The 16356-nt window shown below is 54.0% G+C and overlaps 5 protein-coding genes across 5 annotated transcripts; 1 reads left to right on the forward strand and 4 right to left on the reverse strand.

The window, feature by feature from the left end:
- Positions 1 to 279: 279 nt before the first annotated feature.
- Positions 280 to 2191, forward strand: MAM_05319 (lysyl-tRNA synthetase; the record flags this gene model as incomplete). Its single annotated transcript, XM_040824117.1, has 2 exons — positions 280 to 835; positions 894 to 2191. The coding sequence occupies 2 exons, from the start codon at positions 280 to 282 to the stop codon at positions 2189 to 2191; spliced, it is 1854 nt and encodes a 617-aa protein (XP_040677829.1).
- A 365-nt stretch (positions 2192 to 2556) lies between these two features.
- Positions 2557 to 4307, reverse strand: MAM_05320 (uncharacterized protein; the record flags this gene model as incomplete). Its single annotated transcript, XM_040824118.1, has 3 exons — positions 2557 to 3370; positions 3475 to 3971; positions 4056 to 4307. 3 exons carry the CDS (start codon positions 4305 to 4307, stop codon positions 2557 to 2559), a joined length of 1563 nt encoding a protein of 520 aa, XP_040677830.1.
- Positions 4308 to 6654: 2347 nt separating this feature from the next.
- Positions 6655 to 8754, reverse strand: MAM_05321 (DNA/RNA helicase, DEAD/DEAH box type; the record flags this gene model as incomplete). The annotated part of the gene is made up of 1 exon (XM_040824119.1): positions 6655 to 8754. One exon carries the CDS (start codon positions 8752 to 8754, stop codon positions 6655 to 6657), a length of 2100 nt encoding a protein of 699 aa, XP_040677831.1.
- Positions 8755 to 9297: 543 nt separating this feature from the next.
- On the reverse strand, positions 9298 to 10005 carry MAM_05322 (PIG-P-like protein; the record flags this gene model as incomplete). The annotated part of the gene is made up of 1 exon (XM_040824120.1): positions 9298 to 10005. The coding sequence occupies one exon, from the start codon at positions 10003 to 10005 to the stop codon at positions 9298 to 9300; it is 708 nt and encodes a 235-aa protein (XP_040677832.1).
- Positions 10006 to 10390: 385 nt separating this feature from the next.
- MAM_05323 (golgi complex component) lies at positions 10391 to 15204 on the reverse strand (the record flags this gene model as incomplete). The annotated part of the gene is made up of 4 exons (XM_040824121.1): positions 10391 to 14370; positions 14426 to 14440; positions 14489 to 14861; positions 14920 to 15204. The coding sequence occupies 4 exons, from the start codon at positions 15202 to 15204 to the stop codon at positions 10391 to 10393; spliced, it is 4653 nt and encodes a 1550-aa protein (XP_040677833.1).
- Between the last annotated feature and the right edge of the window lie 1152 nt (positions 15205 to 16356).

Consider the following 16356-nt stretch of genomic DNA (forward strand, 5'->3'; position numbering starts at 1 on the left):
CCAGCTCCCAAAGCAGGAGCTATTGTCCCGTGCCATCGCCATGACTGTGACTGTAAGTATCCCGCTCCAGTATCTGCGCTTGGTGTCCAATCCTCCAATCCTCCTCTTCATGATGAATTCGCATCTTCGCTTCAGAACCGCTGCGATTGACGTGGCTTCGGCCGCGCGTGATTATACAATGCCATCACCTGACCACGATACCCTCTCTCGGCCTTCCTTAGTCTTGACCAAGTATCTTTGGCCACTGGACGCGCGCTGACAGCCTCATCAACAGGTGCAATGAGACCTTGTGCGGGCCTCCGGCTGGCTGGCGGGTCGTCTGCCGTGTCGCGGCCATGCTCTGCCAGGGCCATCAGTCGGCTGGCTCGGATAGGTGGCTCTTCATCCTCAGATATTGCATGCTTTAAAACAGGAACCCGCGCCTTCTCCTCGGACTTGAACAAAAGGGCATCGAGGTTCACGGGTGCTCAGGATGGCAGCCGAGGTTTGTCGCCATTCAAGCAGCATCGACGAGAAGAACTTGGCCGGGACCAGCAGAGTGAAGACGCACTCTACGCCGACCCGTATCCCCGACTTGACCCCTCCACGACTCGGAAGAGCGTGCCAGAGTTCCTTGAGGACTTCGATGAGCAGGCGCCCAGTGGTCAAGTGACGTTGACAGGTCGTGTTCGTTCAAAGCGTGTAGCCGGCAAATCCCTCATCTTCCTCGACATCGTGAACGAATTCCAAAAAGTGCAAGTCATGGTCAACAAGAATCAATGTGTGGCAGAAAAGCATGGCCGCATACGAAAATTCTCCTTGTTTAAACATTTGATCCAAGTTGGCGATCACATCTGTACGACTCCCGTTGTGCCAATCCCTGCCCTCCCACTTTTGGCTGACAAGGTCTGTAGCGGTAACTGGTAACGCGACTCGTACTCCAGCCGGAGAGCCCACGCTCCAAGCCATCGAGCTCCCAGAGCTTCTGTCTCCGTCCATGGAGCAGATCCCTGAAAGGCTCACCGACCCCAAGGCGAGAATGGCCGACCGTCACGTCGACATGCTCGTGAATAGGGAAGTGGTTGACGTGCTGAGGTTGCGAGCCGAGATTACAAAGTACATGAGAGACCACCTCCACTCGAAACGCTTCCTGGAATTCCAAACGCCAGTTTTGGCTGAAAACGCCGGGGGGGCGGTTGCTCGGCCTTTCGTCACAAAGGCCACTGAATTCCGAGACAAGAACCTGGCTCTGCGTATCGCACCAGAACTTTGGCTGAAGCGCCTTGTTATCGGTGGCGTCGACAGGGTGTTCGAGATCGGTCCTGCCTTTCGCAACGAAGGCGTTGATGCCACTCACAACCCAGAGTTCACAATGTGCGAGTTTTACAGCGCCTACGCCAACTTGGCGGACCTCATCAAAGAGACGGAAGAGATCTTGCACGGTCTCGCCAAGCACACGCAGGAACTCATTGCAACCCAGCTCACCACACTTCCGGCTATGGAATTGAGCCGATTCGTCCGACCCTTCAAGCAGGTCGAATTTCTCCCCGCCCTCGAAGAAGCCACGGGAATCCGCTTTCCTAAATTATCCAGCGACGAGGCGCTACCAGAGCTCCTCGCCATCCTGAAACTTTCCGGCATCGTCATCCCCGGCGAAGTGCCCAACTCTCTCCCCAAACTGCTCGACCGCCTAGCGGCCGTGTATCTGGAGCCCATGTCATTCCGGGAACCAATCTTCATAACCAACCATCCAGTGTGCATGTCGCCGCTGGCCAAAAGCTTCCTGTGTCCCAAAACGTATCAACTGGTGTCTGCTCGCGCCGAGCTGTTCGTCGGCGGTCGCGAACTGGCAAACATGTACGAAGAAGAGAACGACCCTGAAGAGCAGAAGCGCAAGCTCGCGTTTCACCGTTCCCTTGTGAATAAACCGAATGGCGAAATCGGATTTGAAGCAGAAGCTGCCGCGGAAACGGAGACCACTCTCACGGAAGAGGTCGAGATGGATGAGTGGGAGACATCTCCGTTGGACCTGAACTACGTGAGGGCCCTGGATTATGGGTTGCCGCCCACTGGGGGCTGGGGATGTGGCGTCGAGCGACTGGTCATGCTGTTTTCAGGGGCGAACCGCATCAGTGACTGTTTGAGTTTTGGGACGTTGCGAAATGTCGTTGGCTTGTCCGCGGACGAGAAGGCTCCTGATAAGAGTGTATAGGGCTCGTACACTTTGTCATGACCTGGGTACTGCTTTTACTACTACTACTTCTGTAAACTTACGCACATGCCGTAGACGAGGCCACGTCGTGTTGGTCTCCATTCATAGAGCGTCTTGCTGGCCGGTCTGCTGCTCTGAACATGGACTGACTGACTACACGCGCTCTTGAAGGTGCACCGTTTTCAAGGGCTTTGAGTCACTGCATGCAGCAACAAGTTCCAACAAGCTAGACTGACGGATTGAGATGATGTGCAAGCACAGTAAATGTATGCTACCCTGTCGTGCCTTGCAGGCGCTGCTCGAGAAGGCATATTGCCCTTCCGCCGAGCTACAATATATAGACATAGTTTCTCTCAATGCGATGCCTAGATTTCATTCACCAACGGCTCAGTAAGCTGGAAATAGCTGCTCGACTCGCCACCCGTTTGCAGCCATGACAACACCGTCTCGTGATCCAGCCAACTTGGGAGCTGCTCACCGTCCGACGGCACACCCCCGTTCTTCACGCCCTTTGCGAATCCCTCATCCTCTGGGTCATCCTCGTCATCCTCTGACTCATCCTCGTCACTGTCGCCGTCTGAGAATCCCTCATCGTGGTCCGACACATTCCTGCCACTCGAGGCCTTTGAGAGATCCGTCTCCGACAAGACCTTGATGGCAATTTTGGCCGTCTCCTTGTGGAGAACAACGGCAACCTTGACAGGATGGTCCACCGGTCTTTGGAAGTAATCCGAGCTCCCGCCGCCCTTGCCCAGGTGAAGTGTGCTCTTGCACTTGGTGTCTCCCGGCATCAGGACCTCGAAGATGTCTACCTCACCGCATTCAGGCCAGCACAACCGGCTGCTGTACTGGCCTTCGCGGGCGACCAATTCGTGAAGGAACCACAGAGCGGGCATGTCTGGGTTGGCGCAACCCGGGTTCCCGGGCATTACGCCCTCGGGGCAGCGAGTGCCGTCGAGGGGCATCCTGAAGCGGAAAATAAAAACCACTGTGCCGCCCCTGAAGCCCTCGTAGGCGACGTTTGGGTCGTAAGAGAAGCAGTCACCGGGAGCGCATTTTTTCCCCGAGTAGATGATGACTTCTTTGTTGGAGGGGATGAGCATGTCCTCGAGGATCTGGGAGGATCTGGCACCGCCGTTGGCTGTGGAGTTGATGAACGAGAGGGAATTGCCTATGATGCTGGCGACTCATAATGAATCAGATGCTTTTGCCAATTTTCCAATGAGAGAGGGTTGCTCATGAGAGATGAATGCGAGGGTTGGCGTCACGGGTTGTAAACGTACTGGTTGAAAACCCCGGACCCCTGGCCACCGTAGTTGCCCAAGAACACCACGTTATCGGCAATCTGTTTCTCGGCATTGTAGTATGCGGTACGTACGAAGCCATTTTTCGAACAAGTAGAGTTGGAACTGTGCCCAAGCTTTTCGCCAGTAGGCTTCCTGCTGGTGGTGCCGACGGAGCCGGCACCAGTACTGGTACCAGCGTCAACTTGAGCAGCAGGAACCGGGAGAGGCTCAGGCGTGGCAGCAGCGCCGAAATAGTTGTTCTCCCATGTCTGAACCTTGCCGTCGATGGTGGCAGTGACAATATCGACTCGCTTGTCACGCTGAGCTCGATGTAGAAACCTGTGGCCATGTCCACGGGCCCGCCCAGCCTTTGTATAACCTTGGTCTGCTCGAGCTGTGGGATTGACCTCACCACGCTTCTTCCTCTTGCTTGGAGCGAAGCTGTAAAAGGCAAATTCTGTAAAGTCGATAGGTCCTCGGATGTGAATAGAAACCTTGCAAGTGTGAGAATGCTGTCGTTATCCAACATGTGTCCGCCACATAGTTAAGAGAATGGAACACCACAGGATGAACTGGACTACACCGACTTTGCCGAATGCAGCCAATGGTCCATTGTAGTGACGATCTTCTCGGTGAGGCTCTCCGTCCGGGCTGACATGGGTTATTTCCTTGTAAGTGCCTTCGCCTTGGACCCGGCCATAGACAATTTGCTCTACAGGATCACAGAAGTAATTGTTGTGTTCATTGACGGGCTTAGCCTTGCTGCATTGTTGAGTGAGGGCAGTGGCTAAGCCTGCAGAAGCCAGCAGCAGGGAAGCAGTGTACTTCATTTGACCTGAAAGCAACCAGTTTTTTATGGCCACGTCAAAAACGGTGTCACTCTTTTGTTGTTTTATTCTCAGAGGAACTATACCTTTGGTAACTTGTTTGTGTGACGGGAAGTCGATATGTGCCACCAACCAAATTCCAGGAAAATGTTTCCAAAACGTCGGTAAGAACAAAACCCAATCAATTGTAAAGAAATGAGAGAGTTCCTGAAAAAGGCAGAAATACAAGGAGCGGCTGGTGTAGAATGCCGAGTACTCTCTTATCAGGAAAGGTATCGATTGCGTTGACAAGAGGTCCCGAGCCCGGGACACAAACACGAGGAAAGACGAAGGGAAGAGGATCTTCCAAATACTGGGCTGCCCGGCAGAGCATACATATCATAGCATGGTTCGGACAGCAGGCAGCGGATCTGGGGCCGCAGACCGACAAGGAACAAATCGAGGAAGAGAAGCATAGCGCTTTTTTCGGCATTGAAGCTATAATACGACGTACCCTGTAAAATATGCACAGACTGTTGTCGAGACAAGGTAGACGGCCGGCGGGAGGCGGTTCAGTAAGGCACTTTTCTCCGTCCATCCGAGGGCCTTTGACCGTTACCATTCATTGTGAGGAATGATGGTTGTATTTTATTAAACCCGCTGGGCTCCTGTCGATTGGTTAGCGCTTCCCTTGCCAGGTCAGGCACGATGTATATAATGTGGGTTGCGTAAACCTATTGCATGCCTCAAGGATCCAGAACTGACCGGCCAAGAAAATGGCTAATTTGCACAAGCCTGGCCCAAGGCCTGTTTTATCTCGACTTCATCGCCTAGGCAGGGAGGGAGCCTGACCGGAGGTGAAACGACGTTTAGCTCGCACCTGGTCTTGCCGTATTCCCAGTTCGAGGGGTGGTGGCTTATTTGGTCGGCACGAACAACTCTTCAAATCATAAAAAGAGGTTCCAGCAAGCTGAGTGAATTTGGTTTGGAACCTGCGTACTGGTCCTTTTCCGTTCTGAGGGGGAAGATGGACATGATTCAACCTTCCATGTGCCGCGTGTGGAAAACTGATCGCTAGCCTACAGATTTGCGTGCGTTGGGCAGGAACGACTGGTTCCGACCGAAGGTATGTCCCGGCCGAGTGCCTTCTGTTGCCGAGTCTATATCTGTCTACCAATAAGCACGTAGTCGGTACACAAGCAATACCGTCGGTTAATACGTACCTACCAACTTAAGCACGTTACCTTTTCCTCTTAGTAAGTAGTTAGGTAGGTAGGTAGTCTAGCACGTGATGGTCTCGCACCTTCGCAGTCAAAGCCGTCTTGCCTCCCACTGTATGTACATGTGACATGTCAACGCCGTCCAAGAGTCCAGCTTGTCAGTCGGCAAACCACCAAGCTTCAAAGTCTCACATCACAAGACGCAGAACAAGGCACCGCACAACTGATCCAAGCGAGCCGAGCCGAGCTGACGCATTCAGCCACGTGGGGTTTCGGAACCGCCGCCGCCGCCCGGGCTGGAACCATCCACCGTCCCTTTTGGCCCCGTGCTGACGATCATCATCGAAGCCGCGTTACTCGGCAACGCCTTACCAGAACTACCATGGGGGGGCGCAGGGCTGTGCTAGTCTTCAATCAACTGGACATATAAGCAACCCTCCGTTACTCCTCGGGGGAATGCCCCATCTCCCTAGATAGTCGATGGTCGAGCTCAGGGTCAGGGCGGGAGCCGCCAAGAGTATACCAGCATGACGAATGCCAGAAAAAGTGGTGATGTGGAGATGTTCCTCGATATTGTCCCATGCCGCTTTTCAACCATCTACGTACTTAGCATGTATATAGTGCAGGGCACAACATGCGTCATGTGTACCAACGTACCGTGTACTGTTCTGTCTGCTTGTAAATTTCCAGGAGCAAAAAAACCACAGCCCAAACAAAACACACCGGACACTACAGCGCACATCACAGGCCTCATCAGCGTGCGCTGTGATTGACGCATTCACTCCGTGTGAGATGGAAACTGACAGGCCCCATCTCACGGAACCCACGGTAGTTGGCAGGCCAATGCCAATGCCAATGCCAAACACGACGGCAAACTTGGCATCGCTGCGGGAAGCACGCAGTAGAGTGGGAGTCTCGCAGCAACAGAGTCTCTCTCTGCATGCTGGACGTGCCTTCGCTGCTTCTCCGCAGGGACGCCGTGACATTCTCGCCGTTGCTACTCCGACCTGACCTGCTGCCTGCCTGAAGAGGGGGAAGAGGGCAGAAGAAGAAAAGTCGATGCCCTTCACATGTGTTGACACAATACACGCTCGTCTCGCAACGGCCGTGCTCGCCATCGAGTTACATTTGCATCATCGCCCGTGCCAATCCTAGTCCCCTAGCCCGTCCCACTCGTCGTCTTGTCCGGCGCCCTCAATCCTCTTCCTCCTGTTCGCATCGATCGCGCCCCGTCTATTATTCTCTTTCCTCCGCTCATAGCCGCTCTTTGACGTAATCTTGGCCTTGCTCCCGCTGCTGCTCCTCCGTGACTCAACACCTCTCTCCTTGAGCTTCTTCCTGTCCGCCTTGCCCACGTTGGGCAGCGCATCCAGCAGCCACTTCTGCACGCCTGCCTGTTCGCCCGTCTTGCCGGCCTGCTTGTCGCTTACGGAGATGACATTTGCTACCGTCTTGACAAACGGAATGTCTTCCTTGGTATAAAGCGTCACGGCGATGCCGCCCTCGCGGCCGGCCCGGCCGGTTCGCCCCGCGCGGTGCACGTAGGCGGCTGCCGAGCCGGGGACGTCGTAGTTGACCACGCCGTTGACGCCGGCAAAGTCCACGCCGCGGGCGAGGACGTCGGTCGTGATGAGGACCCAGATTTCCCCGGCACGGAACTTGCGCATGATGGTTGACCGGGCCGAGTCGGCGAGGGCGCTGTGCAGCGCTGCGATCCTGGTCGGGCCGCCGGCCTCCAGCGGGATGTCGTATTTGAGTTCCTCGTGGAGGGCCATGGCCCTGTCGATGGTTTGCGTAAAGACCAAGAACGGGGGCCGTAGTGGCGTGCCGGAGCCGTCGCTGCCCGCTGGGTGCAGAAGCTGGCGCAGGGCAAGAAGTTTGCCCTGCTCGCTGGCCGTGTACGTGAGCTTGTGCACGATGTTTGGCACTGCCGTGTCCTTCAAGCCCACGACGAGACGTACGAGAGGCCTTGGCGTGATTCCCAGGGCTTCCGCCCTGTCTCCTGACTTCTCGGTAGCAAGAGCTTCAATGTTGGAGCCCATGGTTGCGGACCAGAAGGAGAGTCGGAGTTCGGGGTTGGTGCAAGCCGTCCACAAACCCAGCGTCTGCTCTCTGAACAGCGGGTCCAGGAGAACGTCTGCCTCGTCGAGAATCAGCTCCCTCACCGTGGGCAAAACTTTTTGCGTGCCGTCATCTGCAGCAGTCAAAAAGTTCATTAGCAAGGCCGGGGTTGTGACCACAATGTCAGTCTTTGTCAGAGGATGGGGTTTAGATCTCCTCATCCTGCACTTCTTGTCGTCGTCGGACCCTGGCTCCTCCTCGTCTTCCACGTCGACGTCGAGCTCATCATCCGAGCTATCGTCGGCCAGGACCCGCTCCTCTGCAGAGAGTTGTGTAGTCTTCTTCATAGCCACAATCTTGACACCCGTTCCCTGGACAAGCTTGCTTCCCTCATTGACAATCTGATGAACCAACTCTCTTGTCGGTGCGACGATGATGGCCTCAAGCTCATGAGCACCTTGCATGCTTGCTCGTTCTCGTCTCCGTATGATGTTGCTGATTGCGGGGATGAGAAAGCTGATTGTCTTGCCGCTGCCTGTGGGTGCAACAGCCAAGAAATCAACACCCCGACCGAAATGGTCCTCGCTGCCGAGTGCAACCTCGGGGCGAAGCAGTAACGGGAGACTTCCCATTTGGACTTCTGTAGGAAGACGGTAGCTCTGTTGGACAAGATTCTCGGCAACCTGGCGAGGAATTCCATATGTCGTGCGAAGATGGCCAAAGGACTCCAAGGGCTGGGGGAACAGCATTCTCTTGTCGTCTTTTTTCTTCTGGACCACCGTGCTCTGCCTCTTCCTTGACTTTTTGACTTTCTTCGGTTCTTCGTGCTTTGAGAGCAAAGTAATCTTGAGACGGTGGGCCCGCAAAAGTCGTCGGCATTCATCCTCAGTCAATTTCTTTACGGGCGCAGGTGGCGGGCTGGGTTCCCGTTGGCTCTTTACAGCATCTGTTTTCTGGTTTTCTGCAGGCTGTGGCTTGGGTGCGAAGAAGTCGACAATGGGAAGGTCTGTAGGCACCGATTCCTTGGGCTGTTCGGCACCACGTTTCCGTTTCATGCCACGGATTTCATCGTTGTATAGCTGCGGGTTGGTCTTGGTGCCTGCGGAGGGCAGTTGAGTGTTGCAGCCATTAGGCCCAGCGCCCTTGGAAGTTTTCTTGGTTCCGCGGGACAAGACTTTGAGAATGTCCATGGCAGATGTGCACCAATGTGAACAAGCAACGCGGCACAGTGAAGGGTGGTGGTGCGGGTGCGTGATGGAGTTGGACACGAAATTTTGTGACGAGGCACGTACCATGGTAGCCTTGCAGCAAGGCTACGGTGGGGTGTGGGTCCACGGACCACAGATGCACGTCTGGCTGGACAAATATAAATTCGTGTTACTCCGCATATACAGAGTAATGCCTGCGCTATTCCTGAATCCATGAGCAGCATCCAAGTAGTATCCTAGACGAGTGTACCTGCCTTCTCTAGGCTGATGTCTCGCCGCCACCCAATAGACAGGACAGGATACACACAATCACACAAGTCAGCTATGCCTTGAGTGGATAACACTGTGGAGAAATACAAGGGCTGAAAATGTTAAATGTATTTATATTGAGAATATCCCCCAAGCTGAGTGTTGTGGGTTAAGGAATTGACAACTTTTGAAACCGTACCTTGTACTGCTTTATCAACAGCAAACGCCAGCAGAAAAAGACAGCACCAACGTCAAAGATGCCGTCCCGACGCAAAACTAATCCTCCCGGTCAAAGTCCTCCCTCCCTTCACCGTACAAAATCTCACACACCCCCGCCAGCGGAATATCCATGACCGCATCCGTCCCCTCATTCCAAATCTCCCTCCACCTCAGCTTCCCGTTGGCGTCACGCTTCCTCTCCCTCTTGCCGCTGCCCTTGATCCGCCCCTTGGCGTCAATGGCCGCCGGCTTGCCCGCGCCGTCCACAATCGTCTCCACGCTGCTCATGGGCACCGTCAGGATCTCCGTGTTGTACGCCGCCAGCGCCACGTAAATGTACCCCAGCATCATGACGAGGAAGGCCGGCACGGCGAGCGCCCACCACCGGTCGGGGTAGTACTTGATCCCGAGGGCGTGAAGGAACGGGGCCGGAACATAGGCCCAGAGCAGGTACATCAGAAAGGTGAGGCTGCTGAAGAGGTAGAGGACGAAGCCGTAGTATTCGTACGTGGGGACCTTGGGTGCGGCCCGCGGCACGGGCGCAATGTTTTCATCGTCTGACGGGTCGGGCGTCGTTGGCCGGGACGGCCTGAGGAGAGACGTGAGGGACGGCGACGGCGGGAGAGGGGTTGGTGGTCGGCCGTAGAAGGGGGGAGCGAAGTAGTTCTGGGAGAGTGGCCGGGGGGGGGAGTCGTGATCCGAGCTGGACCCGGATGAGAGGCCGTCGGACAGGTAGTCTTCGTCTTCCTCGGATGACATGGACATGGCCGGCGTGACTGGCGTGAATGCGCTGACTGTGCGCGGCTGCGCCGCCGTGCCGTGCTGGATGTCTTGTCAAAGGATGCGGTTGACGATGGCTGCCTGGTTTGGCGTTGCGGCTCTAGGAATGTGGGGAACGTGGAGATGGCAGGTGTACGCAGGTGGTAACGTAATACACTAGCTGGTAGTACTAGTGATTTTTATTTTATTTTATTTTATTTTTATTTATTTTTTGGACACAAGAGAGCGGCTACAAAACGGTTCAGACAGAAAATAAAAGCCATGTTGATGCAAACCACTGCCATACTATTCATACATGTACCACAAATTCATCCAAAAATGCTCCTCAAATGCATCGCCATGTCGTCCTAAGGTACATTCCATCATTTCTTCACCCGTCTATGGGACATGTGTACTCGCGCCCACCACCAACTCCATTCTCGTGCTTCTCTTGCAACGAGTCCAGACAGCTCTGGTGATAAATATGCCGGCAGGCTAGGACAACGAGACGTCCCAGAGGAGCCTCTATGCCTGCCACTGCATTGTCCGACTCGACGAGCGCGCTGGATGGCCCGACATCCAGGCTCTTTCCCTTGTCCTTGCCATCCGACGCGCCCGCCTTGCCTCTGGCTTTCTCTGCAGCACGCGTCTGTCTCTGCTTTCGCGATTCATCTTGCGCCGCCTGCCTCTCTTCCCAAGCCTCGAATACAGAGCCGCCGGCAACGCCAGGGCCCCAAACTCTGCGGCTGCAAGCTTCGCACGTGGAACCTCGGGGACGCCACCCGCGTTGTCTCAGCTGCACTGACTGGTTCACGTTTACAAACAGGTTTCGCTCCAGAAGCCGGTTCGACAGTCGTAGAATTGACTCTTCATATGCATATGCCGCGAAAATTGACGACAACACGCTGCGAAGATCTGCTAGGTTTGGCGACGATGCTGCAGCATCAGCAAGGAACGCCCTTAGTATTCTCAAAAACGAGACATTGTTTCCCGCGTTCGACAGCAGGTTCGGTTCGGTCTGAACGCGAACTGGACTAGACGTTGCTGTGAGCAGTGAGGTAAACGTGTGTTGGACAAGCGAACGAAGAAGCGTCAGCGGCTTCTCATCCTCGAGAACTGAGCTCTGAATCTGTGCTGAAATCATGGGTGATAGCCGTTTCGTGATCTGTACACAGGCATCAATCAAGCCGAGCCACAACGCTTCATCTGCAGATAAATCATCTTTGGCAAGCGCTTGTCCTTTTTTGACAACGCTGACTCTTTTCGACGTCTTCGTCTGGCCCTGACAGAGCCAAATTCCAACATGAACATAGTTTTGCAGTTTTTCAAGCATCGCTGCTGCGGATGCGTCGGCATCTACATCATCCCGAGAGTCTTTGCATTCGGTCAAAAGACCTTGCAGTGCCGATTCCAACGTGAATAAATGCTTGATCAGCCGGTCCATGGCTTGGTTGACCTGGCCATCGCGAGCCATTAGAACGACAGCTGCGTCAACCACACCGTTTTCCTCCATAGTTGGAAGTAGTTTCTCAAGCCGCAAGTCGGTTGGACGCATGGCTTCAACAAAATCGGAAACGTGAGACGGGTTGAATTTGCACATGAGCTGTACATATCGCTCGATTAGCTCTTGGTTCTTGACGTCTCCCTCGTCGTCGCCTGAGCTGCCTGGCTCCATCAGGGCCTTTAAATATGAGTGTTGCAATGCTGCGTCGTCTGTGACAGAATCAATTATACTCTGATGGACCCACGTCGGTTGCCGTGCAAGCGCCTGGGCGGTTTGCTCGGGGCTGGTTTCGAGCAAGTCTCTTGCGTGCTGTTTGATTATCTGCCGTACCTCCTCTACTTGTCGGGTATCAAGCCCCTTTTGCGGGCGAAGGCAGTCCGCGATGCACTGAAACACAGCCTCTCGGTCGTCATGGTCGTCGAAATAGGTGGCAATTAGCTCCCCATACCGTTTTTCAACACGAAACACGCGCTTAAGGATTCGGTAGAAGCCGGCTTTCTTGAACAGAGGCATGAACGACGACATGTCCGATGGCTGGTATGCAGAAAGTAAATATTCGGCGCTCAGCTGTGCGTCCTCTGCAAGGTCGTCGCCGGGATAGTGGCAAAGCCCTGTGAGAACCTTTGAAAGGGCAGAGCCAGAGAAGAGCAGATACTGTTGAAATTTGGGCAAATTTCGAGCGATGAACATGTCGAGATAGATAGTATCTTCCGGAGCGAACTCATCCTGGTTCATCACATCGAGCAGAATTGACACCACATACTGGCGGTTGATTGTCATTCCGAATATCTGTTCCTCAGGCATGTCCACGTGGTGTCCTCCGTTGACTTGGATCTCCGAAGAATCATTCAAAAAGGGGTCCTCAAAGGCTTCATTGAGTGCGCTGAGAAAGCTTGGGGCGTCAAATTTCAAAATCATTCTCAGGTAAGGGAAAGCAGGTTCTGACGCGTCGCCCGGCCGTGTGATGAATTGCTTTTTGCTGCCCCTCGGCCACTCTACTGTCGTGCCGGAAAAGAAGAACCAATAGATTTCCGCCTTTGCTTTGTCTGCCGCTTCCTCATCCATCAGTTTCCCAGTGGGATATACTCTACCCGTCAGAGTGTATGAGAGGTACGGGAATATTTTAAGAGCGTTGACGCTGAAATAATCGTCTTCGGTCGTGGCGCCTGTGTCTGTTCCATGCGTCATTAGCGGCACTAAGAGGCTCAATAGGTCGATCATTGGCGTGATATAATCGTTGAGCGCTTGGTTCCAGACGTAAGTCAGGGCATCGTACAGACTGTGCTGCTTACACAACACCGTGATCTGGTCAAGGTCCAAAGTTGCCGTTTGCATGTGACAAATCATTTCTTCGAGTCGGCCTTCCCACCCCTTGGCCACGAAGTGACTGACCATGTCTTTAACAACCGCTGGCGGAGCGACCGTGATTGTCCCTTCCAAGATATATGGTTCAAGCGCCTCTAGAAAGAGTCCACCGACGTCGCCGTCGCTGTACCATTCGTACATGTCTTCGAATAAGAAATAAGGGGCTTCGATAGCTTGCGATGCCGCGAAACAAGTCTCTGCCAACTCTCTCAAATGACCTGCCTCGTCACCTCGTTTACCCCGTTTCTGTCTTTGAGTAAAAACATATTTTAGGGAAGCTGACATTATCTCCAGTATCTTGTCTTGGACCATCATATGCCGTAGTGCGGCATCCTCAGGAAGGCCAACGGTAAGTTTATCGGCGTCGCCGGTATAATAAGAAGTTGCCAGCCTGATAGCACCGATGTAATCTCCGTTCTCCATCATGGCAATGAGACGATCGGCCCAGTTTGACAGCGCTCCTATAGACAGCTCGTTGAAGCCGAACAGAAATATCCGCCCCTTGTAGGCTTTGAAACTCATGTAAAAGGCATCAGCCACCACTCCGTGCATAGTTGGATCCTCCTCGTCCAGTTGTTCCACCAGGCTGTGAAGTTGCGCTGAAAAGAGATCCTTATGATATATGTGTTTCTGTAACAAGTCAAATGCCTCAGTCATCCGCATGCTCCTGTCCTCCAATATGATAAGACGTTGTGAGATTGTCAGCACAGCCAAAACAGATCGACTTAGCCACTGGACCGCGGCGACAGCCTCTTCGCACTTCCACCTGCTTCGCGCCTTGAACTTCAAGGCAGGTGGTTGATCTACATCAGCTCCATACACCTCTTCAACATCGAGAACAGTCAATACGTTTGACCAGCAGTAGACAAGTTTTACCGGGGAAATATCGCTCCCGGTGTGAGTATCGGGAGTTTTTAACTTGACAGCAGGGAACCACGCAAGGCAGCCGCTCATGGCGCTATGTGCTGGGACATCTTTCGGCCGGGCCGATTTGTGTTGGGTCTGGGCAATAGGGGTGGTCGAAACAATGACGAGGAGGTATGGCGTAAGCATAGCGGTAAGCCCCATGTTATCCGTTGCTCGTTCGACGTTTCCGAGGGGCAAGGGAGCAAAACCGAGCACGGTGCTCGGCTTAAGCGGCTTCCCAGCAGGAACGACTGCGTTCGGATAGCGACCCAGGACTCGGGTAGTTTTCACCGTTCGTCCAAGCGCCCCAGTGCCTCTGGTTGCCAGATGTGAGAAAGCCATCCCACGGTCATCGGCTGACACGAGAGCTGTGTGACGCGTGCCGAGAAAGCCGAGGTGGACCACGGCTGCATTGGGAACGTGTCCGTCTGCTGTTCGGTTTTCCACTTGGGTCTCGTCTAGGTGCGGGATGGTGAGGAAAGGCCGTGATGCTCTGCTAGTATCCCAGGTGAAGATATTCCCATTGGCATGCCCTCCAGCAACGGTAGTGTGGTCCGCTGATATAGCCATGGCCGTGATTGCCCCAGACTCGATAGCTAGTTGAGGTCAGCGTTCCAGGGTCGATACTGGGCAACACAGAGAAGCGCGTACCTTTGGTTCCGGGCCCTAGTATCATTTTGAGATTCTGATTAAAATCGAACACTAATATTATACCCTTGGAAGTGCCCAAAACGATAGTCGCCGATACGGCCAGAGTGGTTGGGGATCCAAAATTTCGACGACCAGCCTCGGAGAACGCTTGAGCATTCAACTTCCGTAATCTGGTCCATCGCACAACTTCCCACGGCGGTGACGGAGTGTCCGTCTCATTTTGTTCTAGCAGAAAGTTGGAGCTGAGGGATGCGTTTCGACTGTGCGCAGTGAGGAAGGCAGGTGATGATGGGCGTGGAGTGTTGGACGAGGGCGAGGATATGCGGGATTGAAATCGACGATCGAATGGCCTGAATGATGGGGATGGACTGCTCAAACCGGGTCTCGAAGCTACTGAAGGTAGAACACTGCTGCTTGGCGACGACATGTACGAGCCCTTTACGATGTTAGCAATGATGCTGATTGAATAATCATGGCCGTGCAGCTTCGCCTACCTGTGCGGAATTTCCCCGGCAGGAGGTAACAGAGTCGACGGGACTACCAGCTCGCCGTGGCAGCGAGTCCACCAGGCTTGCATCAATTGAGCTCACTTCGGAAGCATTTTCCTCGTTATTCGGCAAGTCTCGACGATTGTTGGCCTGCTGTAACTCGGTGCCATTGCCAATCTCCTGTCCCTCGAGGTGGGGGGTGTCGGAGTCTACATCTTGGTCATGTGCTATTTTCTGCTCGTCGCCGGAGGTCTTGTCTCCGAGGGGAGACGTATCTTCTGGACCGGACATTGTTGTGCGGTTTCCATTACATGGTTGGGTTTGCGACAGGCTGGAGCTTTACGCCGATGGGAGAGCTGGATGAGCTTGTGATCGGAGCTGGGTGCGGACTGCCTCGCGGGGAGGTAATCCGGTTCGCGGGACCCGGGAGGAGCTGCAATAGAGACGCCCTGGGCGCCGTGTTAGAGTGGCAGGTTGAGCCGTATCTGCTTTGGAATTGGATGTAGACGAGACGCATGGCGTTGTGTTTGCTGACGACAGCTCCAGACTCCAGACCCGGAGACATGAGACATGCGAGCGGTACGTATCGGAGCCCAGCTAGGTGAGGTAACGTTATAACCCTGACCCTATCATGAGGGGAACGGGCCGGGGATTTCCCGGCGCAGTCACGGTCCACCTACCCTGTCCAGACTCGGAGTAACTTATTTATTGACATTCTCATGCCTCATCACCGAATGCGCCTATAGCCGCAGAAGACGATATTAAGTCCAGGCTCTTGCAGTAGGAAACTCGTCTCCTCGACCCTTTTGCTAGACTGTCAATCTCCGAGTTCGATCCATTTTCGTAGCAGGTAGGCCGCTTTCATCTCATCTTAGAAAGCTGACTCCTGGTCATTGGCCCTTTGCTCACCATCCCACAAGCTTCCAACTTGAAAGCATGTATCGACAGACACAACTTGCTCTGATGCTAGCCTGATGGCTCCGGAATATCAAGAAGCACGCAATGCGAGACGTCAGGCATATTACAATTTTCTCGACCTTTGATGCAGCGTGGGATATATCCCCATGTCCTGGCAAGCCAGCGACTAGAAAGCTGCCTTCCAAGTTCCAGCAAAGCAAGCCAGCCTTTGGTGATTCCTGAGGCAAACGGTCGCTGACGGATGGTGACACAAGATCTGACAAGGGTCTGGTCTGCCCTACTCGAGCGTTGCTCAACAAGCCCAACATGCCCGGGGAGGATGCTATCTGCGGAACAACTATCTGGCTGTCTACTAAGTTTTGTATGGTTTGGGGGCATATCCGTGATGCTTGAAACTAGCAGTCGGAATATCCAGTCCAGTAAACACAAGTACGCGACTGACCGGTCAAAAGCGCAGCGTTCTAAGTTACCGTGTGAAATGCCATGTCGTCCAACCCCGAAAGCAGCTAACTACACCATTGATTG

This window comes from Metarhizium album, assembly GCF_000804445.1.
Source record: "Metarhizium album ARSEF 1941 chromosome Unknown scaffold_13, whole genome shotgun sequence".
In the NCBI taxonomy this organism is placed as follows: domain Eukaryota; kingdom Fungi; phylum Ascomycota; class Sordariomycetes; order Hypocreales; family Clavicipitaceae; genus Metarhizium; species Metarhizium album.